The sequence below is a fragment of the Vulpes lagopus genome, chromosome 22, assembly GCF_018345385.1.
Source record: "Vulpes lagopus strain Blue_001 chromosome 22, ASM1834538v1, whole genome shotgun sequence".
NCBI classification, from domain to species: Eukaryota; Metazoa; Chordata; class Mammalia; order Carnivora; family Canidae; genus Vulpes; species Vulpes lagopus.
The window spans coordinates 14,230,886-14,253,819 of record NC_054845.1 but is presented as its reverse complement, the minus strand read 5'-3'; the positions used below and the strand labels follow the sequence as shown (position 1 = coordinate 14,253,819).

Below are 22,934 nucleotides of genomic sequence, written 5' to 3'. Positions count from 1 at the left end.
TGCTACCTGGCTGATGATGCAGGGCTCCTGTGAATATTCCTGGGAAAACTGGCTAGAAGTTCCTAAAGTGTGGATGATGCTAGAGAATAATCCAGTGAGGTGGCCCCTGCGTGGGCACCACCCAAGCTGAAAAGTTAAGTGTCTGCCTATAGCCTGACCTGCTTCTTAAACATGAGTCTAATCAGTGTTCAGAAGTAAATGTCAAAGTAGAGGCCACAAAATAATAAAATAAGTCATCTTTCTTTGGAAAGCAATAGCTAGTTCCAAAGCAATCTATAAGGTAGATCAAATACCCAGGGAGTTACCCAGGTATCTTTAAAAGTCTCCTGCATTAAATCATCTGACAAGAGGAGGGAGACTTGAGGATTCCTGGAGACACTTAATATATATTAAAGATCCTATCAAAATATATATTTATTTCCATAGTGTTTTTGATCTCAGGGGAAGAAAAAAGCTTTCCAAACATTGTTTATCTTGAAGATATCCTTGTGAAATATTTAAATATGTTACCTACTTTACTTTTATTCTTTGTTTTCCCATATACATATATATGCTATATATAGAGAGAGCATGCAAATATAGTGCATGCAATTTGGTCCAGATGGAATTTAAGATCAAAATACATTTACTTTCTTCCTTAAAAATTCACCCATCACCCACTGTGTATCAAATCCTCTGGACTAGTACCTATTTACAATCTTTTTCCCATTTCCCTGCCACATCACAGCCTACAAGTCTGAAAAATATTTTTCTCAAACATTCGCTTTTATTGGCCCCAACTGACATTTTTTTGTGTGTTTATTTGGTTTCTGAAACAGCAAACAGGATATTCAAAAATATATTCTGATGTGGAACATGCCTTGTCCTTGCTAGAGCCAACAAATAGTTAAAGCAGTGGTCAGTGGCTTTTCCCCCTCCCATAATGTTGCTTGTGAGATGGGCCACTGACAGAGGGCATGAACCTTTCTTTGTAAAATAGATGAAGCCACAGGCTTTATTTTTAAGTCTGTAAATGCTACCTTTGGTATGGCATTCTCTCTGTCTCTGCCTCTCTTTTATTCCTCAGAGGCTTTTGTCCCCTTCCAGCTCCTTTAGGTGTTGATGGTTCTCTACTTTCTAGTTCTCTTTCCTCATCAACCCAGAAAGAAAATAAGATATTATCATATGTATTTCAACATGGGAATCTCATTTTTAGACTCATTAATGTAACTTTGAAGGGAAAGGCTTTGTCTCCTGTTAAAAGTTTCAGGACACATGCTAAAATGAGATGAAGTTGCCCCAAGTTAGAGCATTAAGTCAGTGAGTTTTACTGATTTCAGTACATGCTACAACATGGAGTGGGGAGGGATGGCTTTACTACCAGGAATGACTAGTGGGTGGAAAAACAGAGGGCACAAAGGAGTACTGTTGATCTTTTTGGGGGAATTACTCTAGAGCAGCAATCATCTACTCTAGTTGGGGTTGTATAAAGAATAATAATGAAGATTAATGTTCACATGGAATGTTGACCAAGGTATTTTAAGGCCATCTATCTGGGAACCTCTTCCTGGAACCATGATACAATTGGTACCAGTGTGGCACCTTGATTTACAAAAAGCACTGAGTGCCATGTTTACTCCTGTTCATTGTCTTCTTTTGTTAAGTTCTCTGTAGGCAGTCTATGCACTCTGCACCCTTTTCATTTTATGCTTTTCACATTCCTAAAGAATGAGGTTCTCATCATGAAGTTGCCACAAGGGTTATTGGTTTAGTAAACTTTGATGTCAACTTTCTTTCTAAAAATGACTTTTGCTGCACATAGTATAACATTGTAACTTGGTTTCTGAAATTCAGAAATAATGTTTTATCTTTAAGGACATTTTTTTTTTTTACCATTCTGTGGTGAAGTTGTCAACACCTTTTAATATATAAGAATTTTTCTCTTTCCCCCCAATATATAATTTCTTCCATATTTTCAGATACTTACATCATCTAAACCAATTTGTTGGCACCTTTCACCCCATACCATAGAGAGAAACCATGGAACAGATTTTAAGTGCTGACAGAGAAAGAACTGTTAATTTGCCTAGTCTGCAACCTGTGCAATTTTCTACTTTTTACATAGAGTATAAATTTCCTGATATTCATATCGATGTTTTATTAACTACTGATGTCCTGAGTTAAAAAAAAAAGGTGGCTTTTCCAAAGATGATTATTTATTTGTCACTTTCCAATCACTTGAACACAATGCATGGTGAGCAAGGACATAGCCATAGTTTCATCTGCATCTTTGAAATCCCTTCCTCTGGCAGAAAACAAACAAACAAACAAACAAACAACAACAACCAAAATACCTTTCAGGAATTCAGTTTAAACTTGAGGAATTATGGAGTTTTATAAATTGCAGTTTCCTTTTAGCATGCATTTTTCAAATCCCATTAGGTGACTCCATGAATAACTTTTCCTGCTTCTTTATGTGCCAGCTCATCATCCACCTAGGGACCAGAACCACCACTGCCTTTCTGCCAAAACTTGCATCCCATCCTTCCTTATCTGCTGAGGACAATGGCACCTGCCTCCCCACAGCTGCCCAAGTCCTGGACTCTAGAGTCACTTTTGTCCCCAGCCCTTCCCTCAATGACCATATCTACTCAGCCATCAAGTCATGTAAATTCACCTTAAAAGCACACATGCTTTTGCTCTTGCTAGCATCCCCCACTGTTACAGCCTTATTTCAGGCCATCAGTGCTCTTTGTAGGGAATATATCAACACCTTCACATCATCTTTTCTTCTTCCAGTCTTGCCCTTCCAATTTATTTTCCGTGAAATTGTCAAGGGGCTCTTTTCAAAATGCAAATCTGATCAAACTACTCCCTCATGTAAAAGCCATCAAAGGCCTGAGGGCTTCTGGGTAGAGTCCAACTTGTGTATGATGCTTCAAACTACATGTCTTGCCACCTCCTCCTCTCAAATTCAATGTGCTTATATACAATTTTAGCATCTGATATATTCTATTGCAATCTCCCTTTGTCTGTCTCCCACTCCTCACTTATGACACCAGAGACTAGACTGTAAAGCTCTGGAGACAAAGACTATGTTTCATTGATGAATATCTCCTTGGTGCCTGCTACACAGTATTGTCTAACTAAAATTTTACTTAATGAGTGAATTAATGAATGAATGAGTGAAGTGTCAACTCTCTCTACTGTCACAATCTCATCCAATCTCAGAACACTAGATTAAATGTCTGTCAACAACTCAACTCCTCAAATTTCCCATGCTCATCTCAGTTGTCATGTTAACACAAGTCACAGGTTTGCTTTCTTCCATCAGATTCCATCTTGTCTCCATCTTTTCTTCACTCAGCTTCAGACAGATTCCCTACAACTTTCCTCCTAGTATAAAGTGCACTAAATCGAACTCTAATCTTCTTAAAGAGTTAATGTGCCTCCCTAAATGACTAATTTACTACTAGAAAGTGACTTAGGCACTGGGGAGAATCTGGCTCATTATTTAATAGCCAATAAGGCCAGCTGTTTCATTTCAAGAAATTAATGGTCTTTAAAACCTTTCCATATTGTACCAACTGCTCTTCTCGATGGAGAGCCAAGTGACTTTTATTAGTAAGGTTGATAAAATCCAAACCCCGTTAGCCCTGCTCTAGCCTTCTTCATAATACCAACAGAGTCTTCTGGGACATCTGGTTATTTTTGCTTTACTTTCTCTGTTGATTTTTTGAGATATTTTCCTTGCTGGGTTTTCTTTGGTTGCTCCCTTGGAGACTGCAAAAGGTGGCCTGACAGCTGCACTCCCTGGCCTGATGGCTTGACCCCCGGCCTTCTTGACTTCTTAAGGAATGCCTTTCAGCATTAAGCCTAATTTGGCTGAGACAGTGAGCAGTTTGTTACTTTCAGGTTAGCTCCGTCCATCTTTAGTCGCTTGAAATTACTCATATGTAAAAATAGTCACATGAGGAGGATGTTTTATGCAACCATCTTTCTCTAATTAATATCCTGCCATTAGGCAAAAAGGTCAGGAAAAGGCTAGATTAGGCTACAAATTCATATTATGCAACAAAGATAGAGCAGCCCTTAAATTTTTAGCCATGATTAGTATTTTGAGGACATTTGGCTTTTACATATAAGGATGAATAAAGGATATTTGTTACCTACCAGCAACTAATGTCTATTCTTTTCCAATATAACTGTTGCCAGTGGTACATGGACAACTGTATTACAACATCCCACATTTAGATTATATATCTAAATTATACATGGTGGAGTGGCTATGGTTTAATGTTAGTATTTTACTTTTTAGTGTTTCCTGTGGTTTTATGCTGCTATAATTTATAGGGGGACTGACATAGTACTTTGTGTCCCAAAGAAGGCTGTTCCTTCTCTTAGTGTTTCTTCTTCCTCTCTACTCTCAGGGGATGAAACAGAATGTTACCTTTCAAAAGATGGGAAGATAGGATGTGTAAATCCTTCCTTAGGCAGCACTAGCGAACACACAAATATAGCCTTGAAACGTAAGCAGGGCCTGTATTTCCTGTTGTTGGCGGGTGTGGTAGGGAGAAGGGAAATAGGGGTGCCTAGTTAACAGGTTGATGCCATCTATCCCATTTTCTGGGATTTATAAGCTGGGAAGGTTTGTTCTTTCTAAAGGCACATGAAAGGCAGGGTTTAAAACAGAAATATATATACACGCATGCTGTTGGGGGCTGAAAGGAGACCAAAATAAGTTTTCTTGCTAAAACTATCACATTCATTCTGATAGTGAAGACACCCTTCAACACAGTCAGCCACTGCTTGGATATTTTTTCTCATGAATTTTACAAAGGAAATATTCTCTATGAGGACATTATTGTTTTATTGAAAGAAAAATGCTGGCCACACAGAAATTGTAAGGGGAGGATTTTTTAAAATGATGACCCCTTTAAAAAGAGTTTACAGTGAATCGCTCTCATTCAGTAAGTTTTACTTACCCCTTCCCTCAGAAATATGCACAAAATATTATTCATTAAAAAACTGGCATGTAGGGACGCCCGGGTAGCTCAGTGGTTGAGCATTTGCCTTTGGCTCAGGTTGTGATCCCGGGTCCTGGGATGAGTCCTCTATCAGGCTCCCCAGAGGGAGCCTGCTTCTCCCTCTGCCTGTGTCTCTGCCTCTCTCATGAATAAAAAAATAAAATCTTTAAAATAATTGGCATGTAATTTTAGGGATTTTGAGGATCCCCTGAAACCAACCAGTAGACAATATAAATATTCCAGCTTACGACCCCTCTCAGAGTTCCCTTGGGTTTAGCCAAAGTGATACATGTGCTATCTCAAGGTAAGTCTCTTTTTGGTAGAAAGTGCATCTTTCTCAGAGAAATTCAAAGAGCAACTTCCAGTGATATAAATACTATCTTTGGGGAGCACAATTGGAGTTCTTATCAAGCAGATCTGGGAAACACAGACATGCAAGTTCGAGGGGATGCATGGCTTGTGTGTCAGCTCAACAGTTACTCTATGTTCACGTGGCAGAGGGTCACCTTGGCTGGCAGAGGGTCAAAGAGAGGAGAACATATTTTGCAAGGAGAAGTGCCATCCTAAGAAAGAAGCCCATCTGGGTGATCCTGACTACTCCCAGGACACTGAAGACCCGGTGCTGTATCATGTTTCAAGGGTCCAGATCAGAATGCTTCAGGACACTTGTGTATTCTGACATAGGGCTTAACTGCAGTGGGAGCAAGAAAAAAAATTTGACTGGTTGATGCATATCAGTAAATTGCACAGATAACTTCTGCATTCTTTGTACAAAGCCATTTAACATGGGTATCTAGACCATCATGTATTTTTTATGATTACAACAATCTCACAGTTGGTACTGCCTGACACTATGTTATGAAAGCACATTACTACTTAGGATGACATGTGTGTTCAAAGTATTCCTGCAGAAGAATAAATAAATAAGAAATAAATGAAATCATAAACAACTAGAAGAGAAACTGGAAAATATTTATCGGTCTCATGATGAAAGACAACTTTTTACATATAGAAGCAAAGATTAAATCATAAACCAAAAGATTGGAGACTTATAGAATTATAAATTCCTATTCACCATATGTATAAAGTTAAATTAAAATAATATTAACATAGGACAATGAAGAACTCTAGTAAATTAAGAAGCATTAAACACCTAGACAAAAATGATACGAAAATAGATGAGTTACCATAGACTGAAAAAAAAACTAATTCCAATAAACATGTGAGAAAAACTCAACTTTATCACAAGTAAAGGAATTATAAATTAAAACTGTTTGCGATAATTAGTAGTTTTTAATCGATTAAATTGACATAAATTAAGTATTTTGTACTCAGTGCTGGTGAGGTGTAAGTTGAGACAAACTTTTTAGAGGTCAGTCTGGCAATATATATCAAGAACTTTAAAAATATTCACTCTTTGATCTAATTACATGTTAGGAATTTATCCTGTAGCCTGCTGGATTTGTAAACTATACATTTTGGTCTCAGGAAGATGAGCTTAAGCATCTTAATTGACTGGATGTAATGGATCCAGTTGTATAGGCTTCACGGACACAACACTGATATCCACATAAAGTCTCATGCTCAGGTGAGGCCACAGGTGCAGTATCACTAGGGCTCTATGACTAGTCCCTGCATTTGGCCAAATTCTTGCCATTCTTAACTGGAGCAAACATGACCTGTTGAAACCCACACAAACCTGACCAGGTATGTGTTTACAGCCATGATCATAAATAAAGTCACTGCAGACTCTCAAACTGGCATCATGCATTCACAGCCATGGTTAAGTCAGGCACCTACGTAGCAAATTCCATTTTCCTGAGGCTTTCATATTTTGGCATTCTCAGAGGAGCTGCCGTATTTCCGTGATGTTCTGAACATGGACTCGACAGCAAATGACCTCACCAAAGACTTTCCGTCATTTTGATGAATTGTATTTTTGGGTAAAACATAGAAACCGGAAATATATTCTTCTGAGGTTCCGCTCTGGGGCGGCTCTGTCAATTCTACCATCATTCACTGTGTTTCATATAACACATGACCAATTCGTACAACACCCACTTCAAAAATAAAATGAATGCGCCCAGACTGTCTGGAGCTACTCAATAACTATATATTTCCCTCTTATGAAAGCATGTTAGGACTGATGCCCTTTGACCATGGCACTTCACCCTCACGCACTGTAGCGGTGCTGCTCTGTCCAGCCGGCTCTCCCCACGGCAGGTCCACCACGGGACTCACGCCACAGATCTGTGCTTCTTGGCTTGAGGCTTCCTTGTGCCAGGGCTCTAGAGAGGCAGAAGTGCTGGGGAGCTGGCTCCTTCAGGAGCAATCCTTAGCCAATGACAAATAGGACTTGCAAGATAAATTCCCCAACATCCTTGCTCTCCGGTGGCACCAGGTGTGGGTGCATTCCATACTATTTCCAGAGGGCCCCAGCAGAACTGATCCCCATTGCCTACGGCAGTAACCTGCTCACGAATGCAGTATAGACTGGCTTTCTTCCCTGTTCTCCCTCATTCTCCTTCCAATACTTCCTGGGATCGCTTCCCAAAAAAATCACTTGCTCTCATGTCTCTGTCCCAGGGTCTGCCTTTGGGACAAACCCAGCCTAAGACTTTAGCATGAGGACATTTTTAAAATTTTGAGTTGGCACTAGAAAATTATGAGAACCTCCTCGGTTCCTTGTTATTGTTGTTCTTGCTGCTGCAACAATAGTAAAAGGAACTCCCTGTACTTTCTCCAGATTTCCGGCACATTCACATTTGCCTCATTACTTTTTCATTCATCTTCTTTCCTTCCAGTCTGTTCCCTTCTCCCTCCATGCGCCCTCTTTCTCTCCACATTTGTAAGCATGCACTCATGCATAGTATTATATATACATATTATTATTTCTGGAACCATTTAAGAGTAAATAGGAGACTTGTGCCTTTTTACCCCTAAGTATTTCAGTGCATATTTCCGAAGAACAAGAATATTCTGTCTCATAAGGACAGCACAGTTACCAAAATGATTTCCACTGTTTCTTATTATTTTCATGCTTCTACTTTATGGGGTCAGAGCTATGCTTAGTCACAGAATGCCACATGGCATTAAGTCACCAACTCTTACTACTTGAGAAAAATATGATTTCCAGAATGAAATTACACAGACAAGGATAGATAAGCCTTTCCTATCCATATAGCTGAGGACATGTCACAACCACAGACTGGAGGCCAGGCCTATGCAATTTGCACTGTCCACCTGCTTCTTTTCGTACTTTCTGAGTAGGAGACTCAGTGGTTATTACATCATCACCCTTAATATGCCCTAGGGTCTTCTGTGTTCAAGAGTACACGTTGGTCTAACCTCCTGGATTAGCCACTGCACTTCCCATCCTCGCTGAGCTATCTCTGCTGCACATTTCAGGATCTCCTTCTGGAATTCTAAAAGACACTTCTGATCTAATATGTCTCAACTCACACTCAACATTTCCCCCCCAAGCCCAGTCCTCTCCTAGCAGTTCTTCTCTCAGGGAATGGTGCCACCACCCATGCCGCTGGGTGGGGATTCATTCTTGACACCTGGCTTTGCTTATTACCCCCTGCACCTCTACATGCAATCCGTTAGAACATTCTGTCAGTACTTCCCACTGTCTCTTCCCATCTCTGCTGTCATCACCACCACCCCTGGATGCCCCACCACCTCCTGCCTGAGCTACAGCAATAACCTTTGAACTGGTTTGCATCCTTACTCCCTCCAATCTATTCTTCAGCCTGTAGAAAAAAAAAAAGTTTGAAACACAAATCTACGTCTTCCTCCTGCTAAAAACCCATAAATAGTTTCTACTTAGTGTTTGAATGAATACAAACATACTTAACCACTCATGGTCTGACCTCTAACTACTTCTGCTCGGCTCTTGCAGTTTCCATCCGGCCACGCAGCCTTTTTTTCAGTCTCTCAGTTCATGGTGCCATCTCCTGCCACAAGACCTTTGCACATGTTCTCCCTGTGTGGAATGTGCCTTATGTCTACTCTCTAACCTCCTTCGGGTCACAGCTCCCTTGATTCAGTCCAATTTCCCATATTTTCTGGAATCACACAGCTCTTATTTTTCATAAGGGGCAGAGTTAAAATTTTATGCTTTCTTTGTGATTGTACAATGATCATCTTCTCCACCTGATTATAAGTTTCATGGTGCAGGGACTGTGTCTTGTGGACCTCTTATTGTATCTTCAAGCCCTACAGAGTGTATTGTACTCAGTAGGTAGTCAGTGAATAGTTGTTGAATGAAGGAATAAGCAAGCATAGATGACTTTTTTCAGCTCAACTGTGTAGGCTAATAGAATTGCATAGTTAGCTCTGAGCAATTCAGGACTAATCTGGGTTTTAAAAAAATCAGATATGAGGAAGTGACCAGAAAAAGTACAAACTGGAATTCAAGCTGTTGACAAGGTGGTAACATAAGTGACTTGTCTATAACCAATCCACAGAAAGCAGTCCTCACATTATCTTGGCCATATTACATGAGGCATATCCAGAAATTACTCACATAGAATACTGGCTATAAGCTCTGTCTTATATATGGACCTGATTCTGGATGTTAGGAAAAAAACAAACAAACAAACCCCAAAACCATGAAAGAGTGTTACACAGTCTAGACCATTTAGCATAAATTGTCAAAGGCACCAACATATCAGTGGAAAGTGATCAGACAAGCACAAACTCCAATCCTGATTTTATAGGCCTGTTTCCAGAAGAAAAACTTCATTGTGGCAAACTTCTTCTTAAAATAGCTCAACGTGCTTATTTTCCATCTTAAACCTCTCCTGCAACAATTACAGCTCTTTCCGGTACCTTGTAAAAGCCAGGCTGTCAGACACTATCATTTCTGGAAATGGGTGTGCATTTGCCTCAGCTACATGCAAGCAATTAGTGGGCAGAAACCTTATCTAAGCAGTCACCACCCTGTCTTCACTTTCAAGCAATGGCCAAGTTTAAAGGCGACTTATCATGCCCCAGAGCATATTGTTGGTGGAGCCTGGCCAGTGAGAATTGCCAGGTTCCTATCTTTTTAACATGTCATTCCATGTTCAACCACAAGGGTCAGTTTTGCTGATTGTTGAGGGGGACAACCCTCTATTGGGACAAGCCCGAACCACTTCTATCTAGGCTTAATTGAAGACTTGGAATATAAGCAAGAACACATTCTGGATGCTGCTCTTTTTGTACCAACCCTTCCCACATTTGTATTGCAAATGTTTGCCTTTGCTAGAAATAATGGAGCTGGACCAAGGTGTTTGCTGGCACAAAGACTGAGGTTATGGGGCCCGTGTCACATGAAATCCAGGGCACAGATGGGCTCGTGTGGCACCTCCGTGCTAATTGACTGCCAAAGTTCTCTTCCCTGGACTTGAAGCAATACAGTCAATTGATGCCATCCCGCCACAGTTATCTGGCATTTACATCTCAGCCATGTCCCCTGAGCATCTGCCAGGCCTATACCGTGAAAGAAGCAACAATACTTTCCTGGCTATGAAAACTGCTGAAGTGGAACCAATTGGTATATATTTTAAACACTAGCATAACAAACATGTTGTCTTTAAAAAAGAGCACCATCTAGAAGATATTTCAGCGGGAAGGAGGTAGGTGTTTATGTATGCTAAGGGGAGCTCTGTGGTTCGTGGTTGCTATTCTTAGTAATTTTTAATGCCTGTTAGGGGTTTGTTCATGTTCATGTCCTAGAGTTACATACTGTAGTGATTTTGGATGGGGTCAGCATAGAGAGGGCTGCCTCCATAGGGGATGGCATTGAATGCTTCTCTCCTACTTGTTTATAGCCAACCTGGCACCAGACAACTTGATTTATAAAGATGTTAGAGGCTTCAGGGGTAGAAGGAGCTAGACTAAATCCAAAGCCCGTCATTTATTCTATGTGCAACCCTGGCCATATTACTTTGTATCTCTAGCCTCAGTTTCTTCATCTATAAATTGGGATAACAATACTTATTTCAGGATTGTTGCTAGAAATAAGGGAGGACAGTTGAAAGTACCCACCAGAGTTCTCAGAGCACAATAAATGGTTATCAAGTGTTGGTTCCTTCCTGATGCCCCATTACAAGTGCTTCTTTGGAAGGGCAGTGCAGAGTGCGATCTGGGGCTGGGAACCGGGTCCATGCACTTGAGGTACGCAGTCCTTTGCCTGTGCAGCCCCATGTGGAGCCATTTACATCTTTGTTTTTGCTCCCAATAGGAGCAGAATAATTGCTGTAAGGAAAATGTGGCTATCTTGTTTTTACTCAGGGAAAACAGTGATATAAGACTAAGAATGATACACTTCAAAAGCAATTTTCTTTTTTCCCATAAATTCCCTATTATTTGTCTTATTGTATTTTATTGCTTTTTCACCACCTACAGGTTTCAACATTTCCCATGTTCTTTGGAGCCCTAAGAAACACTGAATATATTTCTAATATGGTCGAAGATATCTTCCTTCCCATGAACTCATGTTACTCAAGAAGAAAGCTTCTGGGGATCCCTGGGTGGCTCAGTGGTTTGGCACCTGCCTTCAGCCCAGGGCGTGACCCTGGAATCCCGGGATCGAGTCCTGCGCCAGGCTCCCAGCATGGAGCCTGCTTCTCCCTCTGCCTGTGTCTCTGCCTCTTTCTCTCTATGTCTATCAAGAATAAATAAATAAAATCTTAAAAAAAAAACAAAAAGAAAGCTGCTGGATTCCACCATCTCCCTAACTTGTCGGTGTTAGTGGCATGGTAAAGCAGAAGAAAGAAGATCTTGAAAAACAGAAAGAACTGAGTTTGGATTCTGATTCTGATCTTGCCACTTCAAGGACGGATTTTTTTATTTTACAAAATGAGCAGCATAATGACTCTTATCCAATTGGATGGTGAGCAGAAAATGAGACAACCCATAGAAAGTACATGGCACGTGGTAGGTGTTGCACACATTTACATCATGCCCCTTCTGCCTTTGCCTTCATTGTTCTTGGTTTGATTTCCTTTTCAAATATAATTGGCTAGCTTAGGAGTAAATATGGCATCATTGAGACAATCTGTGGGCAGATTTTGGTGACAAAAATGGAAACTAAACCTAATGACTTCACTCTTCCATTATTTCTGGGGAAGACATCATGTGTTCCTGCATTTGGGGAGGCCCTTGTTTTTTATCCTAGATGCCTGCATGTTTTAGTGATGTGATGTCATTTCAAAGAATCATAAAACACAGCCCTCACAAACACATACCAGATATTGTAAAGAATTAGTACGCTTGGTTTATTCAGAGTGTCTCTGCCTGTGGTAGGTTGACACAAGGACAAAGTGAGGAACTTGGGCCAGGCCATAGCAGTGAATGGCTGGAGAGATGCAAAAGACAGAGGGAGGCAGGTGCAGAGTGAGAGCATCATGGAAAGCACTTCAGCAGGGTCAGGAAACTCACCACAGTAATTCCAGGGCCATGAGCTTCTGGTGACAGATGGCAGAGTGGCAATCCGATAGGAAAACCAAGGAATATGAGAAATTAGAGACAGAGCAACATTCTGAATGGAGCAGCTGCCTAGGCACAAAATAAACCATTTCTTTTCTTTTGGTTGGAGATGTGGGAAATGAATGCTAAATCTCAAATATGTGTAGGAGGGAAAATATGGAAGTCAGCTTACCAAGCTCACCACGTTTCAAGTTCAAGGTAGTGTCAGATTTGGCACTGTTGAAACAGCAGGCACATCCCCCCTCCTCTAAAAGGAGTACTTAGTGAACAGACGTGTCATAGTTCAATATTTTCTAGGAGCAATGAGGGAAAAGTAAAGATCTGTGGAATTTAATATATGTGGTCCATCAAGATTCAGTTGAAACTATTTTGGGGACATCAGTGCTGTAATGGGTCTTAACATGTTTTAAATCACTAGTCGTCTAACTAAACTCATAATGGAGGACTTCCACTGAATAATTAATATTAAATATTCTAACTGGCATCAAGGATATATTGGCTATGAGGAAATGATGAAAAGTTGATTAAAATGGACTTTTATCTGAGGAACTAAGTGACATAAAAATGATATGGCAGTAGCATTAACCCCCTGATCTCAGCCGCTTGGCATCTTGAAGCGGTATTACACGCTAGGGCTTTTTGCATTTTTCAGGAAGTTTGAGTTGACGATGGAGATATCTTCATTTCACAAAGAATTAAATTGCCACTAATTCATTATTTTGTCTTCTGCATTGAGTGAGGTGGTGTCAGAGAAGCCAACCAGGCAGCTGACTCTACAGGAGTCTCTGCAGAAGCAGAGACTAGATTTTCGGTGCAGGGAGCCAGAGGGGAGAGAATGAGAAATTTAATCTGGTGGGGTAGCAGGGCTTCCCTGATTTTCAAAAAAGCATTACATTCTGTCGCATGCAGATGCAGAAGATATGATCTAGACAGGTTCTTCAGCTTCCCTCCAAAGTCAGGGCAGTGATCACAGACTTGAGTACTGAGAGGTGGCCTTTCAAACACGGAGAGGCAGTTCAGATAAAGTTGTGCTACCAGGAAGGGGTCAGAAAGACTGGCCATGATCAGCCATATCTAGATGAGGGGCATCAGGCCCCTTCCCTTGTGGAGAAGGAGTAGCTGGAATGGCCTCAAACCCTGGCTGAGCATCTGACTGCTGGGAGCAGTGCATATATGTTCATGAAGCCTCTTATTTGACAAACTGGCTTTGTGGCAGACAGAAGTACTTAATTAGGCAACATGGAGACTCTGTCCACTTCCCTAGCCCAGATGGCTGAAGCCCTACCCCCACCGGATACAAGCTCACACATATATACACCTAAGGTGCTGACTGCTCTTGTTTTCATTGCACTCACTCAATCACTAGCTTAGCTTCAGCAAAGACCAGGACTGTGGCATTGGTGGAAATCTTTGCAGAGCTCGAAAGTCACTGCCATCTGCTCGGCAAATGCTATAAAACAATGTAAGGTTGGCAAAGGAAAAATGAATAGCTGTGAGCAGAGCAGAAGCTCCCTTGAAGAGAACCAGAGCAATCAGGGAGAGAGAGGGTCCTCAAGCAGCCAGGTAAATGACAACAGAGGGCACAGGGGACGCCCAGACCAAATGCTGTCGAGGGTAATACAATGTAGTAGGCACAGTGCAGGTCGCAAGCTTCAACATTAGCTGCGTGCTTGTGATTGAGTCTTCCTGGGTGGGCAAAAGCATATGTAGACAAGAAAGCTGAAACCGACAAAATGAACCAACTGAAATGTTAAAGCGGAAGTCTGTTCTTATGGCATGTTCTTCTGATCTGAACACAATCCTACCCAATACGAAAACAGTGGGAACACACTTAGGAAGCAAGTTTATTTTGGGTTCCTAGGAAGCAAGCATAAGCTGTTTGCTCCTCTAAAGTTGCTCTTTCTACCCAAAATCAATTCTAGTATGTTGCTTCTCATTACACAGCCAAGTTAAAGCTGCTTCAGACGATCAGAGACACATTTTTCTCCCTCTCAAGTAATTTATGTAATACGGGTTAGAGCAACATCAGGACTGGGAGCCAAGTATGGCCTGAGCAGGGCCCTGTCCCGCATCAATCTCAGGAAAGGGAGTCTCTCTCTCTCCTTGGGAATGCTCCTGCAGCTTCCCCCCCTGCCCCTGAAAACATCTTGTCATTTTTTTTCTTTCTGGGTAGATATTATTCTTAATCTTAAAGAACCAAAGTACCAATTTGCAGATACTGCTTTTTCAACTCTCGGGAGTGTTCTAACAAAACAGGAGTCTCTTTTTTGGTAGAGAAAGTATATTGCTTAATGTTCATGTAGCAATTACACATTAAATTGTTCATATTTCAAGGGAAGGACCCAAGGGGATGGGAAAAGAATTGATTTTATGACAGCGTTTACAGAGATGGTTGAAAGGCATTACTTAACCTGTATATTAGTAATGTTCTGTGTCATATACAAAGATGAGTAAGACATAGTCCCTGTCCTCAAAGGTACTTACAGTTTAGGGAGAAAGACAAGAAGATGAGCAAGTGATACAAGGTGAGTGTGATAATCGCAGTTTGATTCTTTTTTTTGTAATTGATTTATTTATTTTTAAGTATTTGGGCTTAGGCAACATGTATCATGACCATTTACCTTTAAATACATCAGTCAGTATGTAATTCTACAGAACAAGGATATTTTTTTTAAGATTTTATTTTTAAGTAGTATCTATACCCAATGTGGGGTTCAAACTCACAACCCCAAGATCAAGAGTTGTATACTCTACTGACTGAGCCAGCCGGGTGCCCCCACGGAGTTTGGTTCTGACTCTTAAGCTGGATAACCTAGTTCCAGAGGTTAAATGTACAAAGTTGCAGCCAGACTGCTTGGGTTCCAATCCTACCTCTGCCATTTCTAGCTGTTGAACTTGGGCATTTGTATTTGTGCTCTTGCCTATGAAACAGGGATTATAATAAGGTTAGCTCTAGAGTCACAGGATTGTTGTGAACATTAAGCAAGTCCGTAGATATAAAGCAGTTGGAACAGTGCCTGGCACACAGTAAATACTCAGAGTTGACTGCTTAGAAGTCTGGACTTCTACAGATTCCAGGGAAAAGAGGCATTCTCGTGAAAAATTAGTGTTCTATTAGAAAATAGCATCCTGAAACAAATGGTCATGAAAACTTGGAAGAAATTCTTTCCTATAAATTACTTATATAAAAAAAATCTATTTTCATCTATATGCTGATATATTAAAAACCTGTTATATACATAGTCCTATGTTAGGTCCTAGTGGTGGTTATAAAACATGATGGATATAAAACAATATCCCCTATTTTGAGGAATTTATAATCCAAGGGGTGGAGAGGGGCAGCAAAGCTTCATAATCTAATCCATGGTGTTTTTAGTGGCACTAGAAAGGTGCCAAACAAATGTCATGGAAGTGAAAAGTAAGAAGAGCTAAAGAAACATGACATTGAGGTCTTGAGTTTGGGCATGGGAACCTCTTTCTTGAAGGTAGAGGATGGAGGTATCAAGCAGGCGATTATAACTGAGGTCACATGAAGAGTGAGATAGGAAGGTTAGCTAGGTTCATTTTGGAATTATCATCATAATGGTGAGAGCTGAATCTGTAGGAATGAAGGCAGTTGCTCAGGGATAATCTACATGAGGAAAAGAGCTACAGGCAGAACCAGCTAGAAATATCAGTGCCAGTATCAGAAACTTGGGGCAAGAGGCTACCATGTCAGTGGGTGGTGTGGAAAGAGAGTCAATAGATATGAGCCACTCTTCTTACGGTAGGAAATGTGGGACCTAGAGGAAAGAGTTGGGTGAAAGAAAGTTCTTTGTTTCCTCTGATGGACTGGAATCAAGCGCAGGGGGGTAGTCCTGCCACTTGAGCTTTAAATGAAACTCCTTATCCATAAGAATTATTGTCTCCCAGCATGTCTACTAGCACAGCTTGTTACTCAGATCATATTGGTCTGCTATGTCCTCTTGCTCTTGACCATCTGGACCACTCACTGGTCCTTCCCCAGAGTTGGCTAAACCTTTAGTCTCAGTTATAACCCTAGCGTATCACCATGCAGGCATTGGCTCTTCCTTTGTCCATGCTGTGGGCTCTCAGAGCCTATGCATTTACAGTAGTAGGCAGTGGGTGGGGGAAGCAACTGCCAAGGGACTTCAAGATACAGCAGAGAGAGGGGTAGTTGATGGCACAGGATCCCTACGAAGCCGGCAGGAATGAGCTCTGTTGTATGGGTTTGACTCACTAAAGAAACACGTCTTCCCCAGAGATAAAATTAAAAGGAGCTAACACAAGGAAAAAGAAAAATCTTTAAAATATGTCTTCACTGAGGGTTTTGCTTATACTACTGTACTTACTACTTATCCCAGCACCATACAGAGGCCCTAATACCACCCCTATTTGTGGATGAAAAAAACTGAGTCTGGAGCAGTCAGATCACTTGGCCAAAGTCCCACAGGTGATAAGTGACAGAGCTGGGGCTGTAATTATGGCCTGACCCCAAGTCTGTGCCCTCATTGTCTCTCCTGGGGAAGTAGGGTCAGTGAAGACAGCGAGTCCAAACTGGGGAGAAGTGGAGGAGCTCGTGTTGAATGAATGTCTCAGGGTCATAAAGGAGAGGAAGTGAGGTCATCTCCAGAGACTGCGCTTGGGGGCTTTAGTCATCTTCACAGAATTTAATGGGAGTAGAACAGGGTTGGAATGGCCACTGTGGGAGAGTCAGGGGAGTCGACAGCACAACTAAAAGAAATTCTGGACAGCAGCAGAGGCCCAGCTGGGGCTGCATAATGTGCATTTTGTACTGGGACCAACGAAGGCATTTTTATGAGTTTTTCCAGCAACCTTTCACCGCCCACATATATAGGACCACAGAAGAGATGTTTTTGCTCACTCCTTAGGACTCAACACTTGATTACAAGCCCAGAGGAGCAACATCTTGTGCCGATGCCCTGAGCCATCTGCAGAGAAGGGATAATGGGATCCCACAGGGCCAGGGATGGGCCAGGTGGGAACAATGGTGGCTTGGGACGGGCCTGTGGTACGCTCGCTGCTGGAGGAGCTGACCACAAGGAGGCCCGCGAAAACGGAGCAGGGCCCGGAGGCTGACGTGAAAAAGCAGCTGCTTGCAAAAATACATACACTGATGTTCACACTTTAAAGCAGCCTAGGAAACGAGCGCTTCCTTACTCACTCAGGGTGAGTAATAATTTGTGTCGGGCAAGAATAAGGGAATGCTGACTTCACTGTGTTTACTACCAGAGAAAATTGGGGGGCTGGCCAGGATGGCAAAACATCCGTCCTGGTAAAAGCCTAGCGTTTGCTAATGAGGTCGTATTATAACCATGCTCTGCTTTCCAAAACAGCACCCTCAGGAAACAAGAAATAAAGTCATTTTTCTTCAGAGACAGAAGATTTAACATTGCTTAACAATGATACTTAACATCCTTAGCCCTTAGCCTTAGGCAACATCCTTAACTACTGAGTGCTAGGAACTGTCTTCTTCCTGGGCTGGCTCGGCTCTGGCTCTACTTTGGGAAGGGTCTTTCAGCAGGGCCGCAGGTTGCAGGAGCGCACTTTAAAGATGGCTGAACTCCAAGAAAGCATAGCAGGGTGCCTCTTGACCAGGGCTACTGACTCACGCCATGCCCGGAGAAGAGGGTGTGTGAGGGGTGTGTGTGCACTTTCTCTCTCTGTGTGTCAATGGTTCCAAATTTGGCATATAAATCAGCGTTACTGAGTTAACTTAAAAACTCCTGTGATGCTCTCCACAAACCACATGGCAACCAAAGCAGCCAGGAGCATATTTAGTTCACTGTAAGGTTGGCCACCAACTTCCCATAGATAGAATTATTCCTATTGTTTTAAAAGAATTATTTATTTGAGAGAGAGAGAGAGAGAGAAAGAGAGAAAGAGAGAGAGAGAGAGAGAGAGAGAGAGAGAGAGAGAGATCTTGAACAGGGGGAGGGGCAGAGGAGGGGATGAGGGAGTGGGGAGAAGCAGACTCCCTGCTGAGCATGGAGCTGGGCTTGGGGCTCCATCTCAGGATCCTGAGATCATGACCCGAGCTGAAATTGAGTTGGAAAATTTAACTGGCTGAGCCACCCAGGCACTCCTGAATTATTCCCATCTTCAATTAAAAATTTAACTCCATAAATATCAAATATCGTAAAGCTCCCTGCCTCTGTGACAAAGAGGGGATGGATCCAGTGCCTACAGAGATGTGCTCACCTTCCTCTCCTGACAAAGGGAGAGAGCAGGGAGCTGCTGTGATTCAGGCAAGAGAACAGGAAAATCTCCAGGGTGGGGAAGACTAGAAAACCAGGGTAAATGTCACTGGCACACAGAGCTGGATCTGTATACCTTCTTAAAGCCAAGCGGGTCCCCTGCCTCTTCATTCTGCATCTTGTTGGGTAAAGATGGAGTACCTGCATGGGCTGGAGCACATTGGTGAGGATATCCTGCAACCCCCCCTTCAGATGTTGAGATGGAAACCTAAGGTGGAACTCCTCCATTTGAAAACTTGTGCCAGGGAACTCATGTGCATTTGTCTGAATACCATTTATTGTCCATCATGGCGACTTCTGGTTGCCAGGTAGCCACCAAGGTCTTGTTTGCTCATGCAGCTAATCACTCCTACCACCGAGCATCTGTGTGAGTGCTGTTGGTCAGAACTGCTTTTGGTCTGAGATGCTTCCCCTCTAACTACGTTATATTCTTGGGGTTGGCAGGATTTTGTCAACTCATGCATTGTGATGATAGCTCTAGAGCCACAAACAGCATAAATGTATCGCCTTTGTCAGAAAACTCACTCTGCAATGTTTAATCCTAAAATAGGCTTGTTGAGAGTTAGCCATGATTAAGCATTTCAGGGCTTATTAGCAAAAATAAATAGGAGTTGGAAATTCGGAGGACTTTCTGCTAATAATTACTAAACCAAGTATTTGTTGCACTGTCATACAAAGTTTATTTGCTGCCACCTGTCTGAGAGAGTAGAGTCCTGGGGATGGACTGGCACTGTATCTCCAGTCTCTATATCCTCAGGGCTCAATACAGAGTAGATAATTAATAGATATATGGAGAATGAATGAGGGAAATTTAGAGTTTTCAATGTTATTTCTGTGTTTTTGATTTGTACTAAAAAAAAAAATCCATTTCCGCAGTCTGGTGCAAGTTGGCCAGGAGACACTAAACTGTATCCAGTTTTTTCTTTTTTTTCTTCCCTCTCATAAGAACATACTACTTTCCATCTGCCTTAACCACAATTTCCATACATTTCAACATTGAAAGCCAGAAATGTTATATTTAAAACAAATTTTGGAGATGACTTCCATTTTTTAAAAAATGAAAACAAAATACTAGGCCAGGGAAAAATAAGGAGAGGAAAGAAATCAAGAATGAGAAGAGACTATGAGACTACATACCAAAAAAGAAAGCAGAGAGATAAATAAGATACAGTTGTATGGAAGCTTTTAAAATATTGTAGTTTGAGTATCCTGCCCAATCAGTGTTAACAATTGATTCTCTACTAGAGCTCAGATTTTATTACTTTTGAAAATCAACATACTATTTATAAGAGCAGATGGTCACTTAGGCTATGCCTGTTGCAATATCCAGGATGGTATTTTTGTAGATTCACACACAGAATTATAGCCAGTGTGAAACTCAACACAGTTACTCCCTCTGGGATAACACTTCAACAATTCCACTTCGATGAAAAAGCTCTATTTAGGATCTTCTCCCCTCTTTTTAAAAGGAGATATTCCGTAACATTTCAGTTTTTTGGCTGGCATTAACCTTTCTTTGTTTGTCCCCCCACTACCCCCCAAACTCAAGATTTCTCACACTCCCTCTTCACTCCCATAGTAGCTGCACTAGACATAATCTTGGAAAGTTTTCCTCTTTGTCATGTGCTACTGATAGCAGACCAAAATTATTCTTCATCTCACAGATAAGAGCACAAGCCTTTGAGAATTGTATCTCATTTTCAGGGGTATCTAGTTACAGCCTAAGTGGATCGTGTTAGGCCAGAATCACCAAGCGAACTTTTCCCACGCGATTGTTTTCCTTCCCCCACTGTGTCTGCGGCTCTCAGCAATATTTGCTGACTGCCTCGCAAACCCGGTCAGATTCTAAATCAAGCACAGAACATCTTCCCAGGTTCACATTTCTCTCCTGCTTTTTAACACCCACATGAAGCTCCAAGGTTAAGGTTGGCTTGCCCTTCCTTGTAGGTAACTGCTAGGACAGAGGATTTACTATTTTACTGTCCCTAAGCTTGGTGCAGGATGTTCAATACTATTTTTATAGCAATGGCTTAGGATTTCCATTCTGTATCCAATATTCTTGCTGACATGTTCAATTGCAATGATATACTATTTTCTTTTCTTAAAAAATAACCCACAAGTGTTTCAATTATTAGCACAGTTGTGAAGATGGCACGAGGGTTGTAGCAGACGGGAGTAAGGAAAATTATAACATATTCCCAATTTCAAAGCCAGATTTCTATTTCATGTAGATTTCTCTAAAGACTTTATTTGTAGGTAAGCTAGTGAGAGGAGACCCCGAGTGATCTACCTGGGTAAGGATGCGTACTGTCTCTCCATCCCCTCAAAGCGGACGTTGTGTGCAGTCCCATCTGGACCCTTTCCAGACACCTGTGGAGAGAAAAGTAATTAGAGATGAAGATCCATTATACACCCTGGTTACTGACAATGCATTGCAAAATTATAATCAGCGCACAAATGCTGCTGCTGCCTGCCAAAAATCAACTGTGGAAAAGCAAGCAGGATCTCAGTATTGCTATTGGAATTGATGATCAAGCCACAAACATGGCATTTAACAACAAAGTCAGTTCTTTCAAAAAGGGACACTGTCAAACTGACTCCTTCCTGTCACTAAGCCAGGGAGATTCAGTAGGCTGAAAGACCATTTTCCCCCCTTTACTTAGGCTTTAGTTTTTAGAACAGTTTGAGACTTATAAAAAAAACTAAGAAACAGTACAGGGTTTCCGGAACTCAGTTTCCCTATTACTAACATCACGCACTAGTGTGGTATGTTTCTTACAATTAATGAATCAATACTGACACATTATTGTTAACTAAAGCTCACAGTTGATTTGGATTTTTATCCAACCCCTTTCCTGTTTTGGAATCCCCTATTACATTTAGTTATCATGTCTCCTAAGTTCCTGTTGCCTAAGACAAGGACCGTATTTTTGTGTTTCTTTGAAATTTTATTTATTTGAGAGAGAAAGTGCCAGCGCATGTGTGTGAGAGAGCACAAGTGGGGGAGGGGCAGAGGGAGAAGCAGAGCAGGGAGCCCAATGTGAGACTTGATCCCAGGATCCCAACCTGAGGCCGAAGGCAGACACCCAATCGAATGAACCACCTAGGCTTCCCAGGGCCATATTTTTGAAAAGTACCTTTTCCAAACCTTCCTTTACTAACAGGGGTTGGTGACAAGTTACTGTCTACTCCAGAGCTTCCATGAAGCCCTCCCTCACCCAAACCTCACTTAATTCCCTCCCCTAGCAACTACCACAGAGAAGTCAGGACCTCTTTTCTAGCTAGGGTTGATCTTTATTATTTTTTTCCCTTCCTTTGTGCTTCCCATGTTGACCTCTCTTCGGGTCTCTTCCATCAGCCTCTGAGACTCTGAAGAGCAGTGCGTGGCCCCAGTACGTTCTCAATAAAGTGTGCTAGTTCTGTAACTGTAAAAACTTTATACATAGTGCTTCTGCAGCTCTCATAGCAATCAAAAACAGGATGAACACATCCAGGTATTTAAAAGTACTTGTTGACTTATCAATTCCTCACCTGTTCATGTCAACACAGGTGGGTTTGTGGATCATTTATGTTTTGGCTCTTAGGCTGGGCTGGCCATCACATAATGGGCATGAAGGGGGCAAACAGAACACCTGGACATTATAAGGGGGGAAGACAGAATTTGCTAGTAAGCACGGGAAGTAAAGGTGTCAAGTCAGTAGGGGAAATTTTTCTAGGTAGTACTCAATGTGCAAGTTATTTTCTTCTTGCCAAAAGTTCTAGCTCTCTATAAAACCACCATCCCAGCTTGGGTGACATGTGTAGGGAGGATGTATTGTGGAAGTTGTTGCAAAACAAATATATACACTTATTTAGAGTAAGAAAGACTATTCCTGGTGTCCAGTTATTACAGAAGGCTCATCAGAATGTATCCTGAAAAACCTCTCTACATTTCACCAATACATGGAAGAGGAGTGGCTGGAGTTATAAGAAAGGGCAATAGCCCAGTGAATTACCAAGGTAGGGATGAAGACTGCACATACAAACTCACAAGCAACTACAGAGAGATAGAATTCTCTGCGTTAGGATACAAGTCCTGATTTAAACCACTGACTTTTCTTTTTTTTTATTTTTATTTTTTATTTATTTATGATAGTCACAGAGAGAGAGAGAGAGAGGCAGAGACACAGGC

The 22,934-nt window shown here is 41.6% G+C and overlaps 1 protein-coding gene across 5 annotated transcripts in view; it reads right to left on the bottom strand.

Annotated features, from left to right (window-relative positions):
- The window catches only part of PARD3B (par-3 family cell polarity regulator beta), a 981,887-nt gene that overhangs the window by 33,163 nt on the left and 925,790 nt on the right, over positions 1-22,934 (bottom strand). For 4 of the 5 annotated variants that reach the window (XM_041737013.1, XM_041737015.1, XM_041737016.1 and 1 more), the window contains one exon: positions 21,054-21,133. In XM_041737013.1, the coding sequence (XP_041592947.1) occupies positions 21,054-21,133 (80 nt within the window). Of the gene's footprint in view, positions 1-12,437; positions 12,464-21,053; positions 21,134-22,934 lie in introns of all 5 variants that reach the window. The other variant, XM_041737018.1, reaches the window with a different exon arrangement.